The 20,352-nt window shown below is 40.6% G+C and overlaps 2 protein-coding genes across 5 annotated transcripts in view; one reads left to right on the top strand and one right to left on the bottom strand.

Annotated features, from left to right (window-relative positions):
- The window catches only part of cttnbp2 (cortactin binding protein 2), a 77,679-nt gene extending 62,416 nt beyond the window's left edge, over nt 1-15,263 (top strand). For 2 of the 4 annotated variants that reach the window (XM_015009939.2, XM_015009938.2), the window contains 14 exons: nt 1,034-1,309; nt 2,814-2,909; nt 4,181-4,260; nt 5,301-5,387; nt 5,948-6,047; nt 6,846-7,016; nt 8,298-8,470; nt 8,799-8,977; nt 9,085-9,299; nt 9,382-9,570; nt 10,565-10,610; nt 10,779-10,878; nt 12,458-12,562; nt 14,130-15,263. In XM_015009939.2, coding sequence (XP_014865425.2) covers nt 1,034-1,309; nt 2,814-2,909; nt 4,181-4,260; nt 5,301-5,387; nt 5,948-6,047; nt 6,846-7,016; nt 8,298-8,470; nt 8,799-8,977; nt 9,085-9,299; nt 9,382-9,570; nt 10,565-10,610; nt 10,779-10,878; nt 12,458-12,562; nt 14,130-14,465 — 2,153 coding nt within the window. In that variant the 3' untranslated portion in view covers nt 14,466-15,263. The remainder of the gene's footprint in view (nt 1-1,033; nt 1,310-2,813; nt 2,910-4,180; nt 4,261-5,300; nt 5,388-5,947; nt 6,048-6,845; nt 7,017-8,297; nt 8,471-8,798; nt 8,978-9,084; nt 9,300-9,381; nt 9,571-10,564; nt 10,611-10,778; nt 10,879-12,457; nt 12,563-14,129) is intronic. The other 2 variants (XM_088006591.1, XM_015009940.2) reach the window with 1 other exon arrangement.
- Nucleotides 15,264-15,860: 597 nt separating this feature from the next.
- The window catches only part of cftr (CF transmembrane conductance regulator), a 50,621-nt gene continuing 46,129 nt past the window's right edge, over nt 15,861-20,352 (bottom strand). Inside the window, exon 27 of the mRNA XM_015009941.2 lies at nt 15,861-18,808. Coding sequence (XP_014865427.2) covers nt 18,593-18,808 — 216 coding nt within the window. The 3' untranslated portion in view covers nt 15,861-18,592. The remainder of the gene's footprint in view (nt 18,809-20,352) is intronic.

The following is a 20,352-nucleotide window of genomic DNA, read 5'->3' as shown; positions in this document are numbered from 1 at the left end:
AATACCCCACAAATCAGGTTATGTGTTGACAAGAAAACAAGTAATTATCTTGTCAACAGATTGTCCCGCCTGAGCTGTGAATCTCCATATTTCCGGCAGAGCGTTGTAATGGCCGCTCAGGTTCTTTGGTGGATGTGTCTTGCTGTTAACTTTTTGGGGGGTTTTTCGCGTGGCAAATGGATCAAGAAACTTCACTGCACATTTGTCAAGACTATTTCCTTGCCTTCCACTTCACTATTGTCCTTTACTTTGTGTTGGTGTATCACATACAATCCCAATAAAATGCATTGAACTAGGAGTGCACCGATCAGTCTGCCGGCCGATCAGTCAGCCCTGATTTCCTTCATTTTGGGTGATCAGCCGATGCTTATTTAAGTGAGAAACTGAATTCATGCACTGATCTAAAATTGGAACATTGAAGGTGCATTGTAACCTGATAACACCTGACATGAGCTGCGTTTCCAACACCACAGTTTTGAAAAAGCTCTGGTTTTTTGGTAAAAAATTTTGGCTCTAGGATGAGGCCGTTTTTCTCGTCTTTTTGAAATTAGTTTATTTTGCCAAAAATGCAATGGGAACACTTTTTTCACATCTCTTGAGTCGCGTGACCAACAACCAGATGTTACTGCTGCCAGAAACCACATTAACTTGGAAGTGGGAAGAGGATGATGGCACAGGATGCTTTTTAATGACTTATCGCATGAACAAACTTATTTACATGTGATTTTAATTGCGTTTTTTATTTAATGGAAACACCACAATTACGATACTGTGTTTTTTTCCTCCCACATTAGCGGAATATCGATTAAGTTTTGTGCAGGTTTGTAATGGAAACGTGGCTACTGTGAGGTTGGAAAAAAAATATGAACTGGCGGTTATTAAAGTTCAGTGATCGGCTTGGAAATTGCAATCGGTGCACCTCTGTGTTTAACCATGGTATTTGACATGACAACATGTGAAAAAGTTTAGCAGATATTCAGCTTATGATCCCTTTATGCTACAGCTCACTGCTCTCTCTTCCACCCCTCCAAAGATTCATACCGGGTCCTGGTGCTGCTGCAGTGTTCGGCCGGATTAACTGGCCCCATGTGTCCTATGGGGCCCATCGAGGACAAGGAGGAGGCCAAGGTCCACTCCTCCAGCCAGACGGCGCTGGGCAGAGTGACGGTGAACCGCGGCACGCGTTGGGCCCAGCTGAGTGCCGCCCTCAGCAGCATGTTCATTTCTCACCTCCAGATCCTCTGTGGAGAGGACGCACAGCGCTCCCTGCTGGGCCTCACTCCTGCCAGCATCTCCTCCATCCTGATCGGTACTCCCTTTACAAATATTTATTTTCTTTCTCACAACTTTCTTCATCCTTTGATATACATGTCAAATTAAAATCATTGCTGATGTTAGGTTTTGGAAAAAAGAAACATCTCTTATAGACTCCAGAAAGCTGCTGTGATTTGCTGGTTTATTCCAGTTTGTGATCATTTTGTCCTGAATAAAGTCACACTTGATCACCAGGTTAGGTTGAATAGAAGATGAAGAAGCAGCCGCCCAGTTTGCTACCAGACCGATCTGGCAGCAGTGCTTGTGGCAGCCCACTCAAGCTGCACTTTCCAAAGAAAAGAAGAAAAGTATAGGCTGTTTCTGCTGTGGGTGTTAGAAAAGTGCAGCGGTAGTTTAATAAGCTTTCAGCTGAAAGTGAGACTAATCCAGAGCCTGAACGTCAGCCTTCCAACACCCTGAGCAGGATTTACAACCTCAGGACAAAGCGAAGAGCTGGTCAGAGTAATTGGTCTCTGGCTGACCTGCCAACACGTCTGCACATTACTGGCCTTTTTATTTCCCCGTAGCAGCGTCCTCAGAGACCAAATGTTAAGGAACTGCTCTTTACACCTGAATGCAACACATCCTTAACACACCATGCTGTGAGATGTGGCTCCATATGAAATACTGTAGCTAGAGACAGATGGATTTAAATTATTATCGTTGGAATAAATGTATTAAAGGAGCATTATTATGTAAAAAAGACTTTTTGGAGCTTTAGGTCTTTTGATAATGTTATTCCCTAATCAAGGAGTGCTGCCTTGATTCTTTCATGAATGTTTGATAAATCCTTTAGTCTCCACGACAACCATTCAACTGTGCAAGAAGCCTGGTTGGACCTAGCGCTGTCTTCGAGGGGGAGGTTGTGAGCAACTCATACACAAGCTTGATTGGCCGCACTAAAACCCTCCTCCTGGCTCTGATTGGCTGTTTCTGACTGGGACTGGTTGCAGTTCTGCAGATTTTCAGTACAACAGGGAGAAGTCAGAGTAGCTTGATTTTTTCACAGATTGTCTGACACATTTTACTCTCAGTAGGACATGGTGGCAGTTTTACCAAATATGCAAAAAAAAAGGAAAACCCACATTTTTTAAAAATAAAAATCAAATTAAAAAAATGCATTATTGATTCCAAAGGGAAATGAAATAATGAAAGAACAGAGCTCCTCCAATGTGCTACCACCCTGAGTGAATAGCTTTAATAAATAATAATAATAATAATAATAATAATAATAATAATAATAATAATAATAATAATAATAATAACCTTCTGCAGCTTTAGAGGTTGTTATTCTCAAAAGATGCTTTTATTCAGCACCAAAATGCATAATGTAATTTACTGAATATACCGGTGCTTATTTGGCTCCATGTTTGCCATTATTTTTTTCCCATCGGTTGCTTTACCCAACCAGTACAGTGACAGTGTTTGTGAGCAGTCCTTGAAGTCATGTACATCCTGCGTCTTTCCTTCCATCCCCATGTCTTCTTTGTGTCTTCCAGGAGACACTGAGTGGTTACCCGGTCAGGAACTGCCTCTTTCTCCCTGGGATCTGGTCAGAAAGCCTCTCAGCCAGTGCATCACCATCCGCCTCAAAGGTACAAACCTGGCAGCCTCAGCCTGCCCCATCCAGCATCACTCAGCCAACAACAGCATGACATCAGAGCTGTGATCACTGCACACTGAAACCATTTGGTCGATTAAAGGATCTGGGTGCTTTTTTTTTTTGTTTTTTTGTTTTTTTTTTGTTTTTTGGATGCATTTGAACTGATGTAGCGGACTCGTCTCCCTAAGCAACAGCACATAAAAGACAACTGAGCCTGGGACATGAAGCACTCTGATTGGTTGATGCCCAGTTTTTATTGAATCAAAGTTCAAATTAAATCAGTCATGTGAGAAAGTTGAAAATGCTTCTTCTTGTTTTGTTTTTTTGTTGTTGTTGTTTTTGTTACATAAAATCAATAATCCACCAGGACATTATGGGACGGCAGATCTTTTTAAACCCATGCATACATCCAAAAACTATCAGTGTGATAGATGTGTCAAAACCTCTCATGTTTCACTCATTGCAGCTATTGAAGAGCTATTTAATTAACATTCCCTCTTTATATTACTGTTATTGCATTACAGGTCGTCAGCACAGAGCCAACATGTTAGTAAACATTTTATAGATTAATCTGGTTTGTTGTGCTTGAGTTGTGTTCATTTTTGCAATCGATGGACAGGTGGACAAATGGAGAATTGATATATGAAATTCAGTGGTCGGATGTTTATATTGGTTGTTTGAAGGATTTCTTTGAACTCTTCTTTTTGAGAGTACCTAGATCGTACAAGATAATATGATTAAAAACCAGAACTGGCTCCACAAGTTTAAATAGTAAATTAATTTTCTCTAATTCTCCACAGAAGAGGATTAGGGCCACTGGGAAAAAAATGAAATAAATGTTGATGTTCTGACTTTAAGGTTCAGATTTCTGGCTTATTTCTCAGAATTTTAGCTTTAATCTCAGAATTCTCACTTTTTTGTGAAAATTTTGACTTTAAGCTCAAAATTAAAACTTTTTTCCTCAGTTTTTATTTTCATCTCAGAATTCTGACTTTAATGACTTGACATCAAAGTCACATTCACTTTGCCTAACATTGTTCAATATTATTCATACAATTATCAGCAATATAGTTTTTTAATTTTCATGTGCATAACCATGACTGAAATGTGGTTATCTGGATATACAATGGTTGTCATTTCCCTTTGCTGTACATAAATACACACTACAGACACAGTTTTCCATGTTTTTCTGTGTTGTCTGATTGGTTGAGTCCAGGAGCCGGAGCAGATGTAAGGATGCATCTCTTTGCTTGGTTCTGACAGGTCTGTCTGAGTCGGGTCTGGATGAGTTAGCCCTGGAATCCCTCTTCCCTCTGCCACTGCTGCACAACTGCGTCCGCCTGGTGAGGAACACACTGCGACACACACACACACTGCGCCTCTTTAAATAAAACACAAGGAGTTGAGGGGTGGAAATTCTCAGAAAATGAGATTGGAAATTGTTGTTATGAAGAGACGGATGGGAAGAAGAAGAGGAAGAGAAGGGTTTGAAGTGTGCTGAACCTTTCCTAGCCGCTGCAGCGCCCTCTGCTGGCTCTGCTGACGGGAAAATGATGCAACCTCCAAAACGGATAAACCACAAAGATGTTATTAAAGACCAAATATATTCATATTTCATCAGTCAGAAATTAGAATTAGTGTCAAATTAATAATTTATGTTAGACAGTTTAAATCCTGTTGATCTGGTTTATTGAGTAATTCCTGAAGTGAAACCAAGCTGTACAGACAGACCCGTTCAAGAAATTAGAATATTACTGAAAAGTTTATTTATTTTAGGAACTTTATCACAAAGCGAAGCACATTATACAGGTGGATGGATTACACACAGATGGATGTTCGAAAGCCTTTATTTCTGTTAATTATGAAGATTTTCTGTTTACACTTAATGGAAACATGACATTTAAAATGAAAATATTACATCAGACCAACAGAAAAATATTTTATCATATAAATGTGGGCGTCATTTAAAGTATATATTAATTTTCTGTCTTTATCGCAGTTTGATAGCTTAATAATGAATAGATAGAATAAAACACTGATAACAGGCAGGTAACTGGAAATTAAATCTCAAATCAGTGCCACCAAAAGGTCAGAAATCCAGGAACGCCACTGATGTGAGTCGATCTCTGATAATGTTGGTTTTACTGCAAATTCTTAGAGATTTGCATGATTTTATTCATTTAAACTCCAAAATTATATTTTGTTCCACCAGTGATAAATCACTGTATCCAAAATAAAGGTGCTATCAGAAGCAGAAAAAGTATATTTAATCCCTGCTTTAAGGTTGCCAGTCTTAAAAAGTTACTTTTAATCCATCAAATAAGCCTCTTCAGAATGGCTACTCTGGGTTCAAACGCGCTTTGTTTTCCTGTTTGATGTCCAGGTGGAGCAGTACGGGAACCTGTTCTTTCACGGCCTGGAGGGCAGCTGCCAGGAGTACATCGCGAACCTGGTGGCTCACTGCGTCAAGGTACGGGCCAGCCGGCTGCTGGTTTCGCCACAGACACAAAGGAAATCTTTCTTTGTTGCTTTGGGGTGATGCAATGAAACAGAAATTGTGTGCAAACAGCAATGCGATGTGATGACACTGCTGGAGTCGAGAACTACCACAGCCAGTCGATGGGGCGGGGAGAGAACAATGAAAAGATTTTGCTAGTCTGTCAGTAACTGTGGCGGCTGTCGGAGACATTAAAAGACTAAAAACATCTTTAAAGACACTAATCTGTAAATGTAATCACCTGAAAGGCTTTGTAGGCATATCTTATCTAAGATGCTCACCCTCCTTAGCCACCAAGCTCCAGTAGCGGATGTTCTGTAGTGGTGTGTATCATTGTGAGACAAACATTCTCTCTCTGATGGCAGCGATGTGCCAAGAAAATCCCTTTGTGTTCATTCACATCCTTCTCTCCTGCCCCGCTGCTCCGTTTCTCGCAGCACGCAGTAACACATTTCTTATGTTTCTATGGCAACGCGCCTCTTGTCTCATTGTGGCTCCTTGCTCAGCCCCGCCTCCACTGTGTGTGTTTGTAGTCGAAACAGGAGGCAGAGGGGACGGGCTGTGATGTGGTGAGGGTGGAGGTGGAGGAGAGCCTGACCAGGGAGCAGCTGCTGGAGACCTTCATCACCTGTGGTGAGAAATGTTCACACTGACACACCTGGAGGGAGAGACGGTGTCTGCTGCGTTAACAGGCATGTCCTGAAACCAGAGGGACTCCTCAGACCTCTCTGGTCTGTCTGAGGGGCTAATTATTCACAGAACCTATTTTTACCTCACCACAAAATAAAATCACAGTTTTACATCTAAGTTCTATTTATTGTTTGTACAAATAAACATGATTGAATATTCCCACTCCTCATACACTTACATAATCTTATATAGTACATGTCCATACCTATAACAAATAAACCCATTGTTAAAGAGGCTGTATCATGTAAAATCAAGTTTTTTTTAGCTTTATATTATGTTATAATGTAATTCATTCATTAAAAACATAACTGGAGTGTTGCCTTGATTCTTTCATGCATGATTGATAAATCCTTTGATCTCTATAGTAATCATTCAGCTTTGTGAAACACCTGGGGGAAACTAGCTTTGCCTTCGAGGCACAGCTCTTCCTCTGAGCTGCAGTTTCCAAACGTCCAAGCTTGAATCTCACAGAGCAGCCCTCCCTCTGTGACTCCCCCACTCAGCTCCTTCAGACTAGCCAGCAGAAATTAGCAAACACCTGGTGGAACTACGAATCTTCTGAGCTCATTATAGGAGCTACTTCATCGATATTGATTGTGCTATTTTATAGCACAATCAATATTGATTGATTGATTAATAAAACAAGTGCTCTTTATCTGACTGAGGACCTGTGGGATGTGTAGAACATTAGCTGTATCCATTAATATGGCACACTTTTCCCCGGTCCTGGTTTTCTTCCAGGCTTCCTGGTGCCAGCAGCGAGGTTCAGAGAGGTGTCTGGATACTCTGATCAGTGTGTGGTGGTTCTGCTGGAGGGAGTGGAGAAGGCTTCGTCACTAACAGGCCTGCTTGGAGACCTCTGCTTCAGCCTGGACAATAGAGGCTCCGCCTCCCCTCTGATTCTGAGCACAGGTACGACCAACACCAGACTCTGAGCAGCAACTTAGATCCATGTTAAGCTCTAGGCCTGTCAGGATAACAAGTAGCCTGGATCATAAATTGTCCTAGAAATGATTGCAATAAATGGCAATATTGTCATTTTGAGATGTTTTTCAACTAAGAACTGTTGCTCTGTGGGAAGAGTAATTGTCCCGTGATCAGAAGGTTGTAGGTTCATTTCCAGCTTCCTCCTGCTTCATGTCGATGTGCCCTTGGGCAAGGCACTTAACCCCAACTTGCCTACCGATCTGTGTATTGGTGTATGAATGTGTGAGCATTTGTGAGTGTGAATGGGTGAATGTGACTCTAGTGTAAAGCGCTTTGAGTGGTCAAAATGACTGGAAAAGTTCAGTCCATTTACCATAATAGAACAATGTAGGCATAATAATGTGACTGCAGTCTCTAAAAGATCAATAATCTTTAATTTCCAAAAACATTTAACATTGTAAGTTTAAGACATTTTAAATTTTCAAAATACACAAAACAAGAGAAACAATAAATAAAATGTACTATGAAGTCTCTGCAAAACTCCCAGTTAGAACTTTTTGAAAATAATAATAAAATAATAGGACATTCTCATTTTCTGCTTATTCACATGAGATTTTACTATTGCAACAACACATTATCAGTAGGGAAAACTAACATGTCTCACGACGGTCTAAACCAGGCTCACGTTCCCTACTAGTGGGTGAACAATCCAACACCTGGTGAATTCTGCTTTCGTATTTAATTGGAACACTGCAATTGCAAAATTGATTTTTTTTACATTAACAGTATGTAGACAAAGATTTGTGCACATTAGTAATGGAAACGCAGCAAGGTGTACCCTGTGATGTATTGGTGTTCCCCAGGCCCAGCGACCTCTGCAAAGACAAGCAGGAATAGATAATAAATGGATGAATGTAAAAGTTAAGGTTCTAGTGTTGTGGTACTCATGATTGGTTAAAGCACCACCAATGGGTGATGCTGCGCTGGGACCAGGAGCCGCTGTACGATGAATCTCAGTCTCAGGAGCAGTCATGGTCTATCAACTGGTTAAAGGACCAATTTGCATTTTCTAGATGTCCCCCTGGTTAACACACCTGTTTGGATCATTGCACTTCAGCAAAATCTCATTAATCAACTGTCAGCTGTAACCAGGTGTGCTGCAGGAGGAAGACATCTAAAACACATCGTACTTTGTACCTGGAGAACCAGGCTTGAAAACCACTGACCTCCAGGACTGATCACACATCACTCACTGTCCCCATGCAGGTTTACACCACGTCAGGGAGAACAGCTTCCTGATTGGCACATTGTCCAAGTCCCGCCTCCAGGGATCAGAGCTCCGCCTTCAGCAGCATTTCCGTTGGGTGATGCTGCGCTGGGACCAGGAGCCGCTGTACGGCCTGCTGGGAAGGCACCTGCGCAGGAAGCTGCTCCACAAGGTAGGTCAAAGGTCTGGCTGCAGCCGCTCACTTAGATTTACTTTCCTGCTTTACTTCCTCCTGATAGGAGACAGTGAAATCAGTTCTTTCTTTCAGAAAGAGACAGAGACCCAATTTCACAATTGCAAAGTCACATTTCTTTTTAAGTCATTTTTGAAATATATATAGCGTTTTTTAACAACTAACGGTAACATAGTTACTTGATTGTGCTATTAAGTGGCCTGGAAAACATGTTCCCTTTTTCTTCTGCCGGTAATTCACCTGTAACCTGTTGAAACTCTGCAGTGTTTAGGTTTGTGTAGAATAAAAGCAGCTGCTCCTGTTGCAGGTGGGGAGTGCGGCCTGGTCAGCAGACGGCCTCATGGAGCGCTCTGTACAGTGGATGAGTCAGGTGTGGCAGCAGCTCAATGCCTGTCTGTCCCGTCTGGGGACCCACGAGGCACTGCTGGGCCCTCAGCTCTTCCTGTCCTGCCCTGTCGTCGCCAACAACACTCAGCCCATCGTCAGGTGGCCGTCTGCTGGATAACAGCATCTTACCCATAAATGACCCATCAATCCCCTAAGAAGGCGGAGTCAGACTGTGGAGCGAATGTGACAGGATTGTGTTCCAACAGATGGCTGGCCCGCCTCTGGAATGCTGTGGTGGTGCCGCGGGTGGAGGGGGCCGTCATCTCCCGCGTGACAACCAAGCGCTCCACCTCCTCTCCCTCGCATCGACCGTCTCCTAGCAACTGCGGGCTGAGCGCCGGACAGCAGGCTGTGGTGAAAGCCGCCCTCAGCATCCTGGTCAACAAAGCCGTGATGCCGGGTTGCCCCCTCCCTCGCCACGGTGAGTGGGCGTCGTCCCCAACAATGCAGATCACAAAACATCAGGCTTGAGGAAAAGAAACGATTTTTGCTCAATCCTTCAGAAATGGACCGGTACCTGCTGGAGTTTCAGGGGGGCTCATCTCCTCTGCCGGCCCTCAGCTCCTGCAGGGAGGGGTCCGGGGGGGGGAGACGGGGCCGAGACGGCAGCAAACTGAGGAGATCCAACACCAGCCCCAGGAAGAAGGGGAGCCCATCTGTAACGTGGAGCTCTGGGGGCTCCTTCAGAGAGGGTCAGTACAGGAAGCAGCATCTGGACCCAACACTCACATCAAACACTAGCTAGGTGTCCACTGACCATATAGTTATGCAAATTGTAATTATGAAAATGAATTTGCTTAATGGTAATTTTGAAAAAATTCTAATTTTTTGATAAAGTTTTTGTGCTAGGATGTTGTGGTTTTTCAACTGTATCAAAGTATTTCAGAAAACTTTGATAGAAAAACTTTTTCCACATTGTGTGAAGCCAGGTGTTACTATGGGATGAAACGACACAGAACACAACAGGAAGTGGTAGAAAGATGATGCCGTAGCATGTTTCATTACTTCCTGTGTGAACAAGCTTATTCACATGTGATTTTAATTGCATTTCTTGTTTAATTGAAATGCCACAATTCCAAAATTGTATTTTTTGACAATATATATATTGGAAAAGCACATTTGTAATGGAAACACAGCTACAGATACATTTTATCATTAATCATCTTTAAAGCTCAGACGTAGATGGAAAGGTCTTGTGTTCATATTTGTGTATCATGTTAGTACCATCCCATTCATGAGACCATCATAGAAAAACAGTGTCGCAGAGGCTTCTTAAAATTTTCTGTAACACAGACTGTTGCAGGAGATTCTTCCTGCCACTGTCTACAAAAACTCTGAAGAATTTTCAAATAATATGAGTTACAACATTTATTTTCCCTTTGGGATTTAATAAAGTATTTTGGAATTTGAATTGAGAGTGTCCACATGAGGGCGCTGTTTGATAGGCTTAATAGATTCCAAAGTCATTAAATCAAAGGACCCAGAGGTTCCCATTGTGACAGAGAACACCTTATTTATTTAACAAATGTATTTTAATGATTCGGTACGTTCTATCTACCTTCAGTTGTGATGATGATGCAAAATCTCAGAAAGGAAATCAAAATGACAAAGAATGTTGTTGAGTTCAGCAGGAGCTTAATGTTGTTGTTTGTTAATAGAACTTCTTCTGAATGTGTGTGATTTCAGGCTCAGTATCCAGCTCTGATGTCCGGTTCATGTCCAATGGCCACAGGTTGGTGTTCTGGCTGTTATTGACACCCAGTACATGGACTGTAACCACTGCTGCAGGGCTGTGGAGTCTGAATGGGTGTGTGTGTGCATGCATGCGTGTGAGTGTGTGTGCGTGTGTGTGTGTGTTTCATAATTCAGCTTGTAGTGACATTATTGTCTGGGTTTGCAGGCAGCCGGCTGGCCTGCCGGTGTTCTTCGATGATGAGACGGATCTGATCAGAGAGCTGCAGACCATGTGCTCCAGCAGGTCGGAGCCGGACATCAGTCAGGTAGTCACACACCAGTCAGGTAGTCACACACCAGTCAGGTAGTCACACACCAGTCAGGTAGTCACACACCAGTCAGGCAGACACACACCAGTCAGGTAGTCACACACCAGTCAGGTAGTCACACACCAGTCAGGCAGACACACATCAGTCAGGTAGTCACACACCAGTCAGGTAGTCACACACCAGTCAGGCAGACACACACCAGTCAGGTAGTCACACACCAGTCAGGTAGTCACACACCAGTCAGGTAGTCACACACCAGTCAGGTAGTCACACACCAGTCAGGTAGTCACACACCAGTCAGGTAGTCACACACCAGTCAGGCAGACACACACCAGTCAGGTAGTCACACACCAGTCAGGTAGTCACACACCAGTCAGGTAGTCACACACCAGTCAGGTAGTCACACACCAGCATGTCTCTGGTAAACTTCACTCTGAACCAGCAGAGGAATTGAGGAGATCAGTCTGTCTTTACTGTGTGTAGGCCAGTATGAGATACTCACGGTATGATAAGCAAGTTTATCATACTTGTTACACGATATGATTGAGATAAAATGCAAGCTAATCTTTAGCAGTAGGTTGCTTTATATTTGCATGTTATATTATTGATTCTTGTAGCTTTGGTCTTTATTTGACTAACTCTGAAAACTAATATTTTCAAGCTATTTAGTTGCCAGAATGTTGGTTCAATTCAGTTTAATTTGGTTTATTCAGACAGCGCTAATTCACAACAAATGTTGTCTCAAGGCATTTTACTAAAGCTAACATGATTAGCATGTAATGTGCTAAACACAGATACTGCTCTAGATTTTAAAAACCCAACTTCTTTTTAAATAGAAAATGATCTTATTGAATTAAAATTGATAAAAACATTTTTTTATGTTTTTTAAAGCTAGGTAGCTAGCCAGCATGACTCCATGACTCTTTAAAACCAGACTAGTTGATAATTAGTCGACTCCAAAGATTGTAGTCCCCAGAGTTAAACCTTCTTAATTAAGATAACTTATTTTTCTTCCTGTTGATAATTTTTGAATAAACAATTTAGAACAAGAAACATTCACCCTTTACTGCAGTTATAATGTGTGTTTTTTAGCATTGTATAATGATATAGTACCTAGATAAAATGTTAGAAAATGAATTGATTTTGCCACAGATACCAGACAGTACAGAGTTATGTACAGATCCACATTTTAAGGTTGGCTAATCATCATGTTCATGCTAAGTCACTTATTTATATACAATAATTAATATTACTGATAAGACAGGAAGCTTTTCAACATTATGCTAATAGTTTGACTCACAGCTGACAGGCGTTCTAAATATAGAGGCATTCAGTGTGTCTGGAGCTGGCATTAATGTTTAATGAGCTCCTGTTCTGGTAACTGGTCCATGATGTGGGAGAGGACCCTACATTTCATATTCAAAAATAAATGATCAAAGCTGAGCACGTTAATTCTGCACAGACCACAGGAAGTCAATGTCATGTTCTGGACCTGCTGTGTTTATCAGAGGTTTAGTTGCTGAGCCTCAGGTATTCTTACCCAGCTGTTTCTGATGTTTCCTCTTGGGTCCCACAGATCTCCCAGGTCAAAGACAGCTTGATCCTGTTTCCCAGCTCTCCCAGTAAGGAACAGCATTGCCACAAGTCCAACCAGGAAGCAGCAGTCCAGCAGCAGTCAGAGGTAATGAGAAGTTTCACATATACTTCACACATACTTCATTATCCTCTCTAAAATGATAATCACAAATGTTAGGATTTTGGCTGATATCCCAACTCAAACTATTGGATAATTACTAAGCAGAAAAAAAGAAAAATCTGAAGAGTGCTGTGCAGAAATGATCTGTGCAGTTGGTATTCAGATCATTTGAATCTTTTTGCTGCGTTTACAGATGTAGGCCATTTAGTGTCTCTACATGCTGCCGGCATCTAGACACACAAATTGTAGCAAATGTCATAAAGGCCAGAGTTATCTAATGGTTGTCATCAGATTGTCCAACCTGAGCCGCAGTTCTCTGCAGTTCCTCCAGAGTCACCGTGGAGCTTTTGACTTTTTTCTGAAACTCTTTCCTGGCTTGTCAGTTGTGCTTTTCCATTTTATAGAAAATATGTTCAAAGCTTAGAACATTTTTTTAGAATATAAAACTCCTTTAAATCTACAGTATATAAGCTTAATAAATAATATGTTTGTTCAAACTGTCATCATGTCCTGACAGATAACCAAACCTCTCTGGCTCCCCTCTTTGGTTCTACTGCCGTCTGCAGTAATGAAATGCACCACTTAACAGAAACATCCAATCAGAGCCAGGAGGAGGGTATTAACGCTGTCAATCAACTTTGTGTAAATGATCCAGCTATGCTAATGGCATGGTTAAAGGCAGTTTCGTTTATATTTGTAAAGAAGCTTAAGAATCATGAATAATTTGTACCACTTTGTGTTGGGCTGTTACTTTAAATCTCTGTAAAATATATTATGTTTATGGTTGTGACTTGATAAAATGTAAAGTTCAGAGAATTTGAATTCTCCAGCGAGGCACCAGCTGTGCCTCCATTACAAATGTTCACAAATCTTAGTCTGTATTCTGCTGATGGCGAAAAAACACAATTTCACAACTGCAGTGTCTCCATTAAATAAGAAATGAAATTAAAATTACACCTGAAAAAGTAAATAAAAAATCATGGCAGTGATGGACATGATATATATTCATAATTCAGTCATTGTGCTAGCACTCATCATGTATCAGCCAATCAGAGGAGCATCTTCTTCAGGTGTTGAGCAACAAGCCCCGCCTACTTGGAAGTGGCTACAGGGAAATTGTAGTCGGTGATTTTACAGAAGAGTTATGGATTCAACATGTTGGAATGAAACAACTTTTTATGACGTGATGCTGTGAGAAAAAACAAAGGCAGTCCATCATCCTCCAACAACTTCTGCATTTCGCCAGTAGTAACATGCAGCTCAAAAATCAACATATCCTCACAAAAACCTTTTATTAAAACATTGAAATTGCCATTTTTCCATTAAGTGAATTTATTAACCTAATTTCAATTTGTGCAACTTTACGGTTAATAGAAAAGCAGCTGCTGCATGTCATATTGTTGAACTAAAGCCTTCACACATGAGCAAACCATCAGAATGAAATCCCTTCTGAGTAGAGTAAACTATTAGACCCCCTGTATAGTTTTGCTGTTGCTTTGACTAAACCCCAGGTTCCGTTTCCTGTGTGACGATATTGATCCGTCTGTCCCAGCAGGCCATCTGTCCCGGCGGGCCTGGCCGCACCGCCGTCCAGCCTGCCTATCAGAGCAGCAGCAGCAGCAACCGCCGCTCCGGCCCCCGCATCAAGTCGCAGCTTCCCATCCCGAACAGCAGGGGGCAGCAGACGCGGGCGTCCAGCGCCTGCAGCAGCAGCAATAACAACCAGACCCAGACTCCCCCCAACCTCAGGAGAGCTCCAGCTAGCAGCAGCAGAACCAAGCAGAACCCCCCCAACAACAACTTCTACCGAAACAGCATGAACGAGCGCAGCCGCTCACAAGACGATATCTGGATCCTCCACAGAGACCTGCACCATAGCAACCAGTAGGCCCACCCCACCACCACCTTCAACCATTCTCAATGTAAAGACTAGGTACCTGACGACCTTGGATTTGTACTTCTCTGTACTTGCTACACTGTACTGCAGTTGTGTACTTGGGGACCATAGTGGATTCTACTACAGTATTTGAACGACACGCTCACCTAGGAGTGAAAACACTGTAACATTAAAAAAAAAAAAAAGACAAAACAAAGTAAAGCAGCAGGTTGTTTTTGTTCTGTTGCCTTAATTCAAGTGTTTGAGCCCATTGCATCATGGGACGGCGTTCAGATCCAGTGTTGAACCTTCTGGAACAGCTCAGCCCTCCGGTGTACTTACAGTGAAATCGTCTTCTTCTCCTGTAGGAATAAGGTCACAGCAGAAATAAAACACATGCACACACACATGCACACTATCAGGCTTTTTGTTCTTTCTTGTTTTTTGCTATTAAGTACTTTGAGATATTCAAGTGTTTTATCTCCAGATAGTTGCAAGGTTGGTTTAAATACTGTTGAAATTAATCAGGGTTTTACCAAATATATTTGTAAATAAGAGTATGCTCTTTAGGTTGGTGTACGTGGTATTACTCTTGTACAGTGATGAAACCTTAAAGAAAAACTGCTGAGGAAACTTTAAAAAATAAAAAAGAACACTAAACCTTGTACATAAGTGTTTGTAGAATAAGTTTGGTTTTAAACCCTCCACTTGTTTCAAAGTGAATGGGATGTGGCAATAAGTAATAGAAGTGTATAAACACAGGATGTCCTCTGTCAGTTGTAAGCCATAATAAATATTTTAAATGCCCAACGTTTCCACCGGATTCATGTTCATTCATTTCCAGCCTGTTTATAAATACATTAATAATAATAAAAATAATAATAATAAGTGTTTAAGTCTGTAGAGTTTTGGTTTGTCCAGTCATCTTCAATCAAGACATAAGTTTATAACCCAATAAATAAATGTAAAAAGAAAATGTTTTAATGTTAGACCTCAATAAATATTACCTCAATAATAATACCAGAGCTTCTGTCCTGAGTCAAGACACAACTACACCAAGAAAAGTCAAGTTTTATAGTCCGAAGAGACAAAGATTGAGATGTGTGTCTGGATATTTAACGCCTTTAAATATCCAGAAAATACACTTAGTACAATTTGCATTTGCATATAATTAACTCAAAATGTGCAGGATTCCTGCGTAAACACTCTATATGACTAAAATATTGTGAGCTGACACACTAAACCTTGACAGCTGCTGTTAGTCAGACTGACTCCACTGGTGTTTAATAGTTTGTCTTGTGGAACCAAACAGCTTTTAGCAACAGGAGACAACAACAAGCAAGATCCAAAAACGCCAGCAATAAAGTTGATGTCGGGACAAAAGGAAGACGCTGCCACACAGTCAAATTCTCCAAATCTAGTTTTACTCCAAATACAGATGATTGAACAAAAACACTTGCAGTTCTCTGGACATTTGTGTCCCTTTCCTATGAGTAATAAAAAGTTGTTTTGTTTTACTTACTATATATATATATATATATATATATATATATATATATATATATATATATATAAAATTCAGTTTCAAAAGCACTTTCCTCAACAAAAAGAAGAAACGATCATGTTTGAAGAATCAAAATGACTTTCCAACTTTCAAAAGAAATGATTGTTTTCTAATGGAAAAAATCTACACAACAATCAGGACACGTTAGTTAATGACAAGAGTTCAAACTTTAATGTTGGTTTATTTCAACGATTTGATTAGAAAATGATCTGTGAGAGCTGATGAGAGTACCTCAGGGTACCTGTAAAGTGCATACAAATAGAAAAATAGGGGTGTTTGAGTCTACTTGCATCAGTCAACAACGTCATGCTTTGCAGGCGTGTGTGTGTGTGTGTGTGTGTGTGTGTGCGTGTGTGTGTGTGTGTGTGCTGACACCAGCGAGGCTACTTTTCGGGTCAGGAAGACTAATTGAAAGTTCTGACGTACACCATCAGAAAGCAGTTCCATGAGCTGAGTTCAAAGGTTAAACTCTGACGCATTTCTGAGGTTTATTAACCATTTAGCAGAACCGAGTCCAAATCAGAAGCAAGTACCTGTGGCTTGCTCCACAAGCAGAAAAGCTCTGTGTTTGGATGACAAGCAGGAGGAAAGTTCAACACCAGCAAGCAGCTGAATATCAAGGCATTGGTAGGTGCAGTTCCTCTAATGGCCATTAGTTGCTGGCTCTCCTTTTCAGAGGGCGTTCAAACTTTTTGATACATGGGCCAACATCTAAGTCAGAAGTACTTGAGAGTTGTTTCTGAGCAGAAGAATATTTCGGCGACTCGTTTCAAAATGCTTGTTGTATTTAAAAAGTTTTAGTAAAGTCAGTTAAAAGCAGATTTGGGTGCAGCCTTTGAGTAAAAGTCACTAGATAGTGACTTATTTAGAGACAAATAACCAACAGATTTTACTGAGTCTGATTGGCCCCGTGCCGCAGTTTGGAAACCCTGGCTCTATATTGCATAAACCAATGACTTCACGCTTCTGCAGCCTGAACTACATCAATCTGTATGTAGTTTACATTTCATATGGCTTATTGTAAAAGACAAAATGTACCCAAGATTAAATGATGATTGAAAACTTGGACAGACCATAAATCAACCAGATAAATGTGATTTTATAACTAGGTGTGCCTGGAACTAAATCCCCTGATCCACCAGTGCAAATCCTGAGCAGTATTTCCATTTCTGTGGTCATAATTTTATGGTGGACGCTGAACTTGAAAGGCTGCCTGTGGGAACAACAATGAAAGACTGCCATAAAAACAGCTGGAAGAACGGAGGCGGAGTCAGTGCCTGCGGGTGGGCGGGGCCTTCCTACCAGGCAACCAAACTAAAAAAGCTAAAAGACTGAACTGCGTTTGTGTTTAGTGGAATGGTTGGAGAAGTTATAATCCAGTTGTGTGAAAGAATTCCAGAGTATGAAGCATTTCCACATGGACTTCATCTGCTCCGTCACACGGAGGATGTTTTCCCTCCCTGCTGCTCCTCCACTCACTGCTTCACACAAATCCTCGTTCACGTTTCACAGTCAGCTTTTCTCAACCTTCCTTGCAGGTGTTTCGTACCAAGCTGGGTGTGACGTCATCACATTTACTCTGCATATAACCTAAAAGATCACATTGAGCCTGGATATGCAAACATATGCAGACAAACGATTCAAACAGCTGCTGTATTATTGTGCATTGTCAGTAGAGTAACTCCATACAGTCAGTGATTTCTGTTTTATACTTTGATTTAAAAAAAACAAACTAAAAAAACTATTTAAAAAATCATCAAAACCAAGAAAAGTTGATGAACGTTAGCAATTAGGAATGCACCAATTGTAGTTTTCTGAGCGATCTTTAAAAAGCCTGACCTGCTGATTCCAATGTTGGCTGGTACCATTTTTTTTTTTTTTTTGCCTCAATTGTCGGTAAATATAGCAGGAAAGTCACATTTTGGTAACAGTAAACAGTAAACATGCTGATGTGACCTGGTGGGCCGGTCAGTCAGTCAGACCTCTCTCACTGTAAAGCAGAAAAGGACAGTGGTTGAAAAAAAAAATCTACCTTTGCCGAGGTAGATAAGATCAGCTTCCCATATCAGTATCGGCCGATCTCCCAAAATGAAGGAAATCAGGACCCATTTATTGGTGCATCCCACTAGAGATATTTAGCAGTGCATTTTAAATTTAAAAGGCTAATTTATAAGTATTAGGAAATTCTGACATCAATCTGAATGTCAGAATAATTCAGACATTTGAGATTGGCTGTTGTGTCTTACAGTGATCGAATTGTGCTTCTTTCAGTAAAACTGTTTCAGCTACATGCGTTGTGCTAGCGTCATCTATAAAAAACCTAAAAGAATAATTAAAAAAAGATGTTTATAATCATTAAAAAATATCCTATTTAAATATGCGGCTTTATTTTAAAAAAATGTAAAAATCAATATTTTTGTTTTGTTTCCTTTGTTCTCTTAAATTAAAACTGATTCTATGGCTGAATCCCTCTGTTTGTGATTCTGTTTGAAGCCAGTCAGGTCGTTCTGACTGGGTTCTGTCTGCAGGCCGGATCAGACTCTGGGTCGTGTTCGTGCGGCGCGCGGCTGGCTGCTTAGAGCCGCGTGTCCTGGATTTCGTCCTCGGCTTCCTCTGGTAGCGACGAGATCTTGGTGGTCTGAGGTGGCGGTCTCTTGATGGAGTTGAGGCGATGGGGGGTGGGGAAGAGGCGGAGCCTGTCGGCGGGGCTGATGGCCTGCTTCAGGTGACTCATTTCATTCATAAGTTTCTGAATGGTGTCGTAGCTTTTCACAGAGCTCTTCTCAATCATCTGTGGATGAGGGGAGAAGCAGTTACAACTACGGCTGCAGCCAACCATGACTTTAGTTATCGATTGACCTATCGTTTATTCTGACGATTAATCGACTTTCATTTAAGCCATTTTGGTAACACTTTATTTGAAGGGGTGTGCATAAGTCTGACATGACACTGTCAAACGTGACATAACATCTGTTATGACGATGAACATTCATGAACATTTTCAGCTGTTGTCATGATGTGTCATTTGGTACAAAATGACATTTTTCATGCAAAGTTGACACATTTAATGGAATAAAATGTCATTATTTACTAAATATCACTTGGATATCACTTCATGAATGTTTATGTCATAAACATTCATGAAGATTCCCTCATCGTCATAACAGATGTTATGTAACGTTTGACAGTGTCATGTCAGACTTATGCACACCCCCTCAAACAAAGTGTTATCTTTTTTTTTGGCCCCCCGCCAAAAGGGGGGGGTTCCTTGGATGCAAAATGTACATATTTTTTGTACAGTGTTGGCTCATTTACTGCTCTGAGTGTGTTGATCTTTCACAGATTGTCCTTTTGAGTCCATATACTCCAGCTAACACTTCATACATTACTAAATTATGTTGACGATTATTTCAATAATCAGACATATCTGATTAGTCATTGCAGCCATAGAGTTACAGGTTCAGCTAGAACAGGGTTCAGCAACCATTACAAAACAAAGAATCCTTTTCATTCTCAGTACAATAAAAAAACAACAATTTAGAGCCACAAATGTTGTGACCTTTTGGAAAAAAAATATAAATATCAACTATTAGAGGTTTGATAAATATACCACTTTATCATGTACGAATTTTGTTGTCATTTTTGAAGAATTGCTGTTTTTTTTTGTCTTCAATTTTTAGGTTTTGAAATAAAGGAAAACAATAAACCTTGTAAAAAAACATAGGACAGATACATTTAGCATTTCCAACCTAAAAATTAGTAAATAATAGATTTCAAATACTTCTTCGGCTCTGAAACATCAGTGTAATGTCAATGTGACAAAAGAGGAGTTAATACAAAAAAACTTTCATTATATATATAATGCAGTTGAGACCAGATATTTACATACACCAAATTAGAAGACACAAACTAAATTTTTCTGTCTGTCTGAAGTTAAATTGTTTTAGCTTAGTTAGAATTACCACGTGGTTTAAAAGACAGTAATCTCTGATACCTACCAAATCTATGCAAAAAGTGAATTTGACAAAAGTTACAAAAAAAAAAAAAAAAAATTCAAAAAAATTCTCATGCCATGCTTTCTGGCATTTAGCAAAAATAAATAATTTTGGTAATTCTAACAAAGCTAAAAGAGGAAAAGTTTGGTCTGATTCAACTTCAAACAGTGAGAGAAAAAAATGTCTGCAGGATATAGTGAGAGAGAGAGAACAGTTGTAGCAGGTTGTAGCCCCCTGAGCTAGAAGGAATCATTAAAAATGATTTTGGTTTCATTGCTGTGCTCTTATGTAACAAGGCCTCCTTGTCACACCACCACCTTGTTCAGCCACCAAGCCCCCA

This window comes from Poecilia mexicana, unplaced genomic scaffold (assembly GCF_051168715.1).
Source record: "Poecilia mexicana isolate PSO_F unplaced genomic scaffold, ASM5116871v1 scaffold_6, whole genome shotgun sequence".
Classification (NCBI taxonomy): domain Eukaryota; kingdom Metazoa; phylum Chordata; class Actinopteri; order Cyprinodontiformes; family Poeciliidae; genus Poecilia; species Poecilia mexicana.
This window is presented reverse-complemented; position numbering and strand designations above follow the sequence as displayed.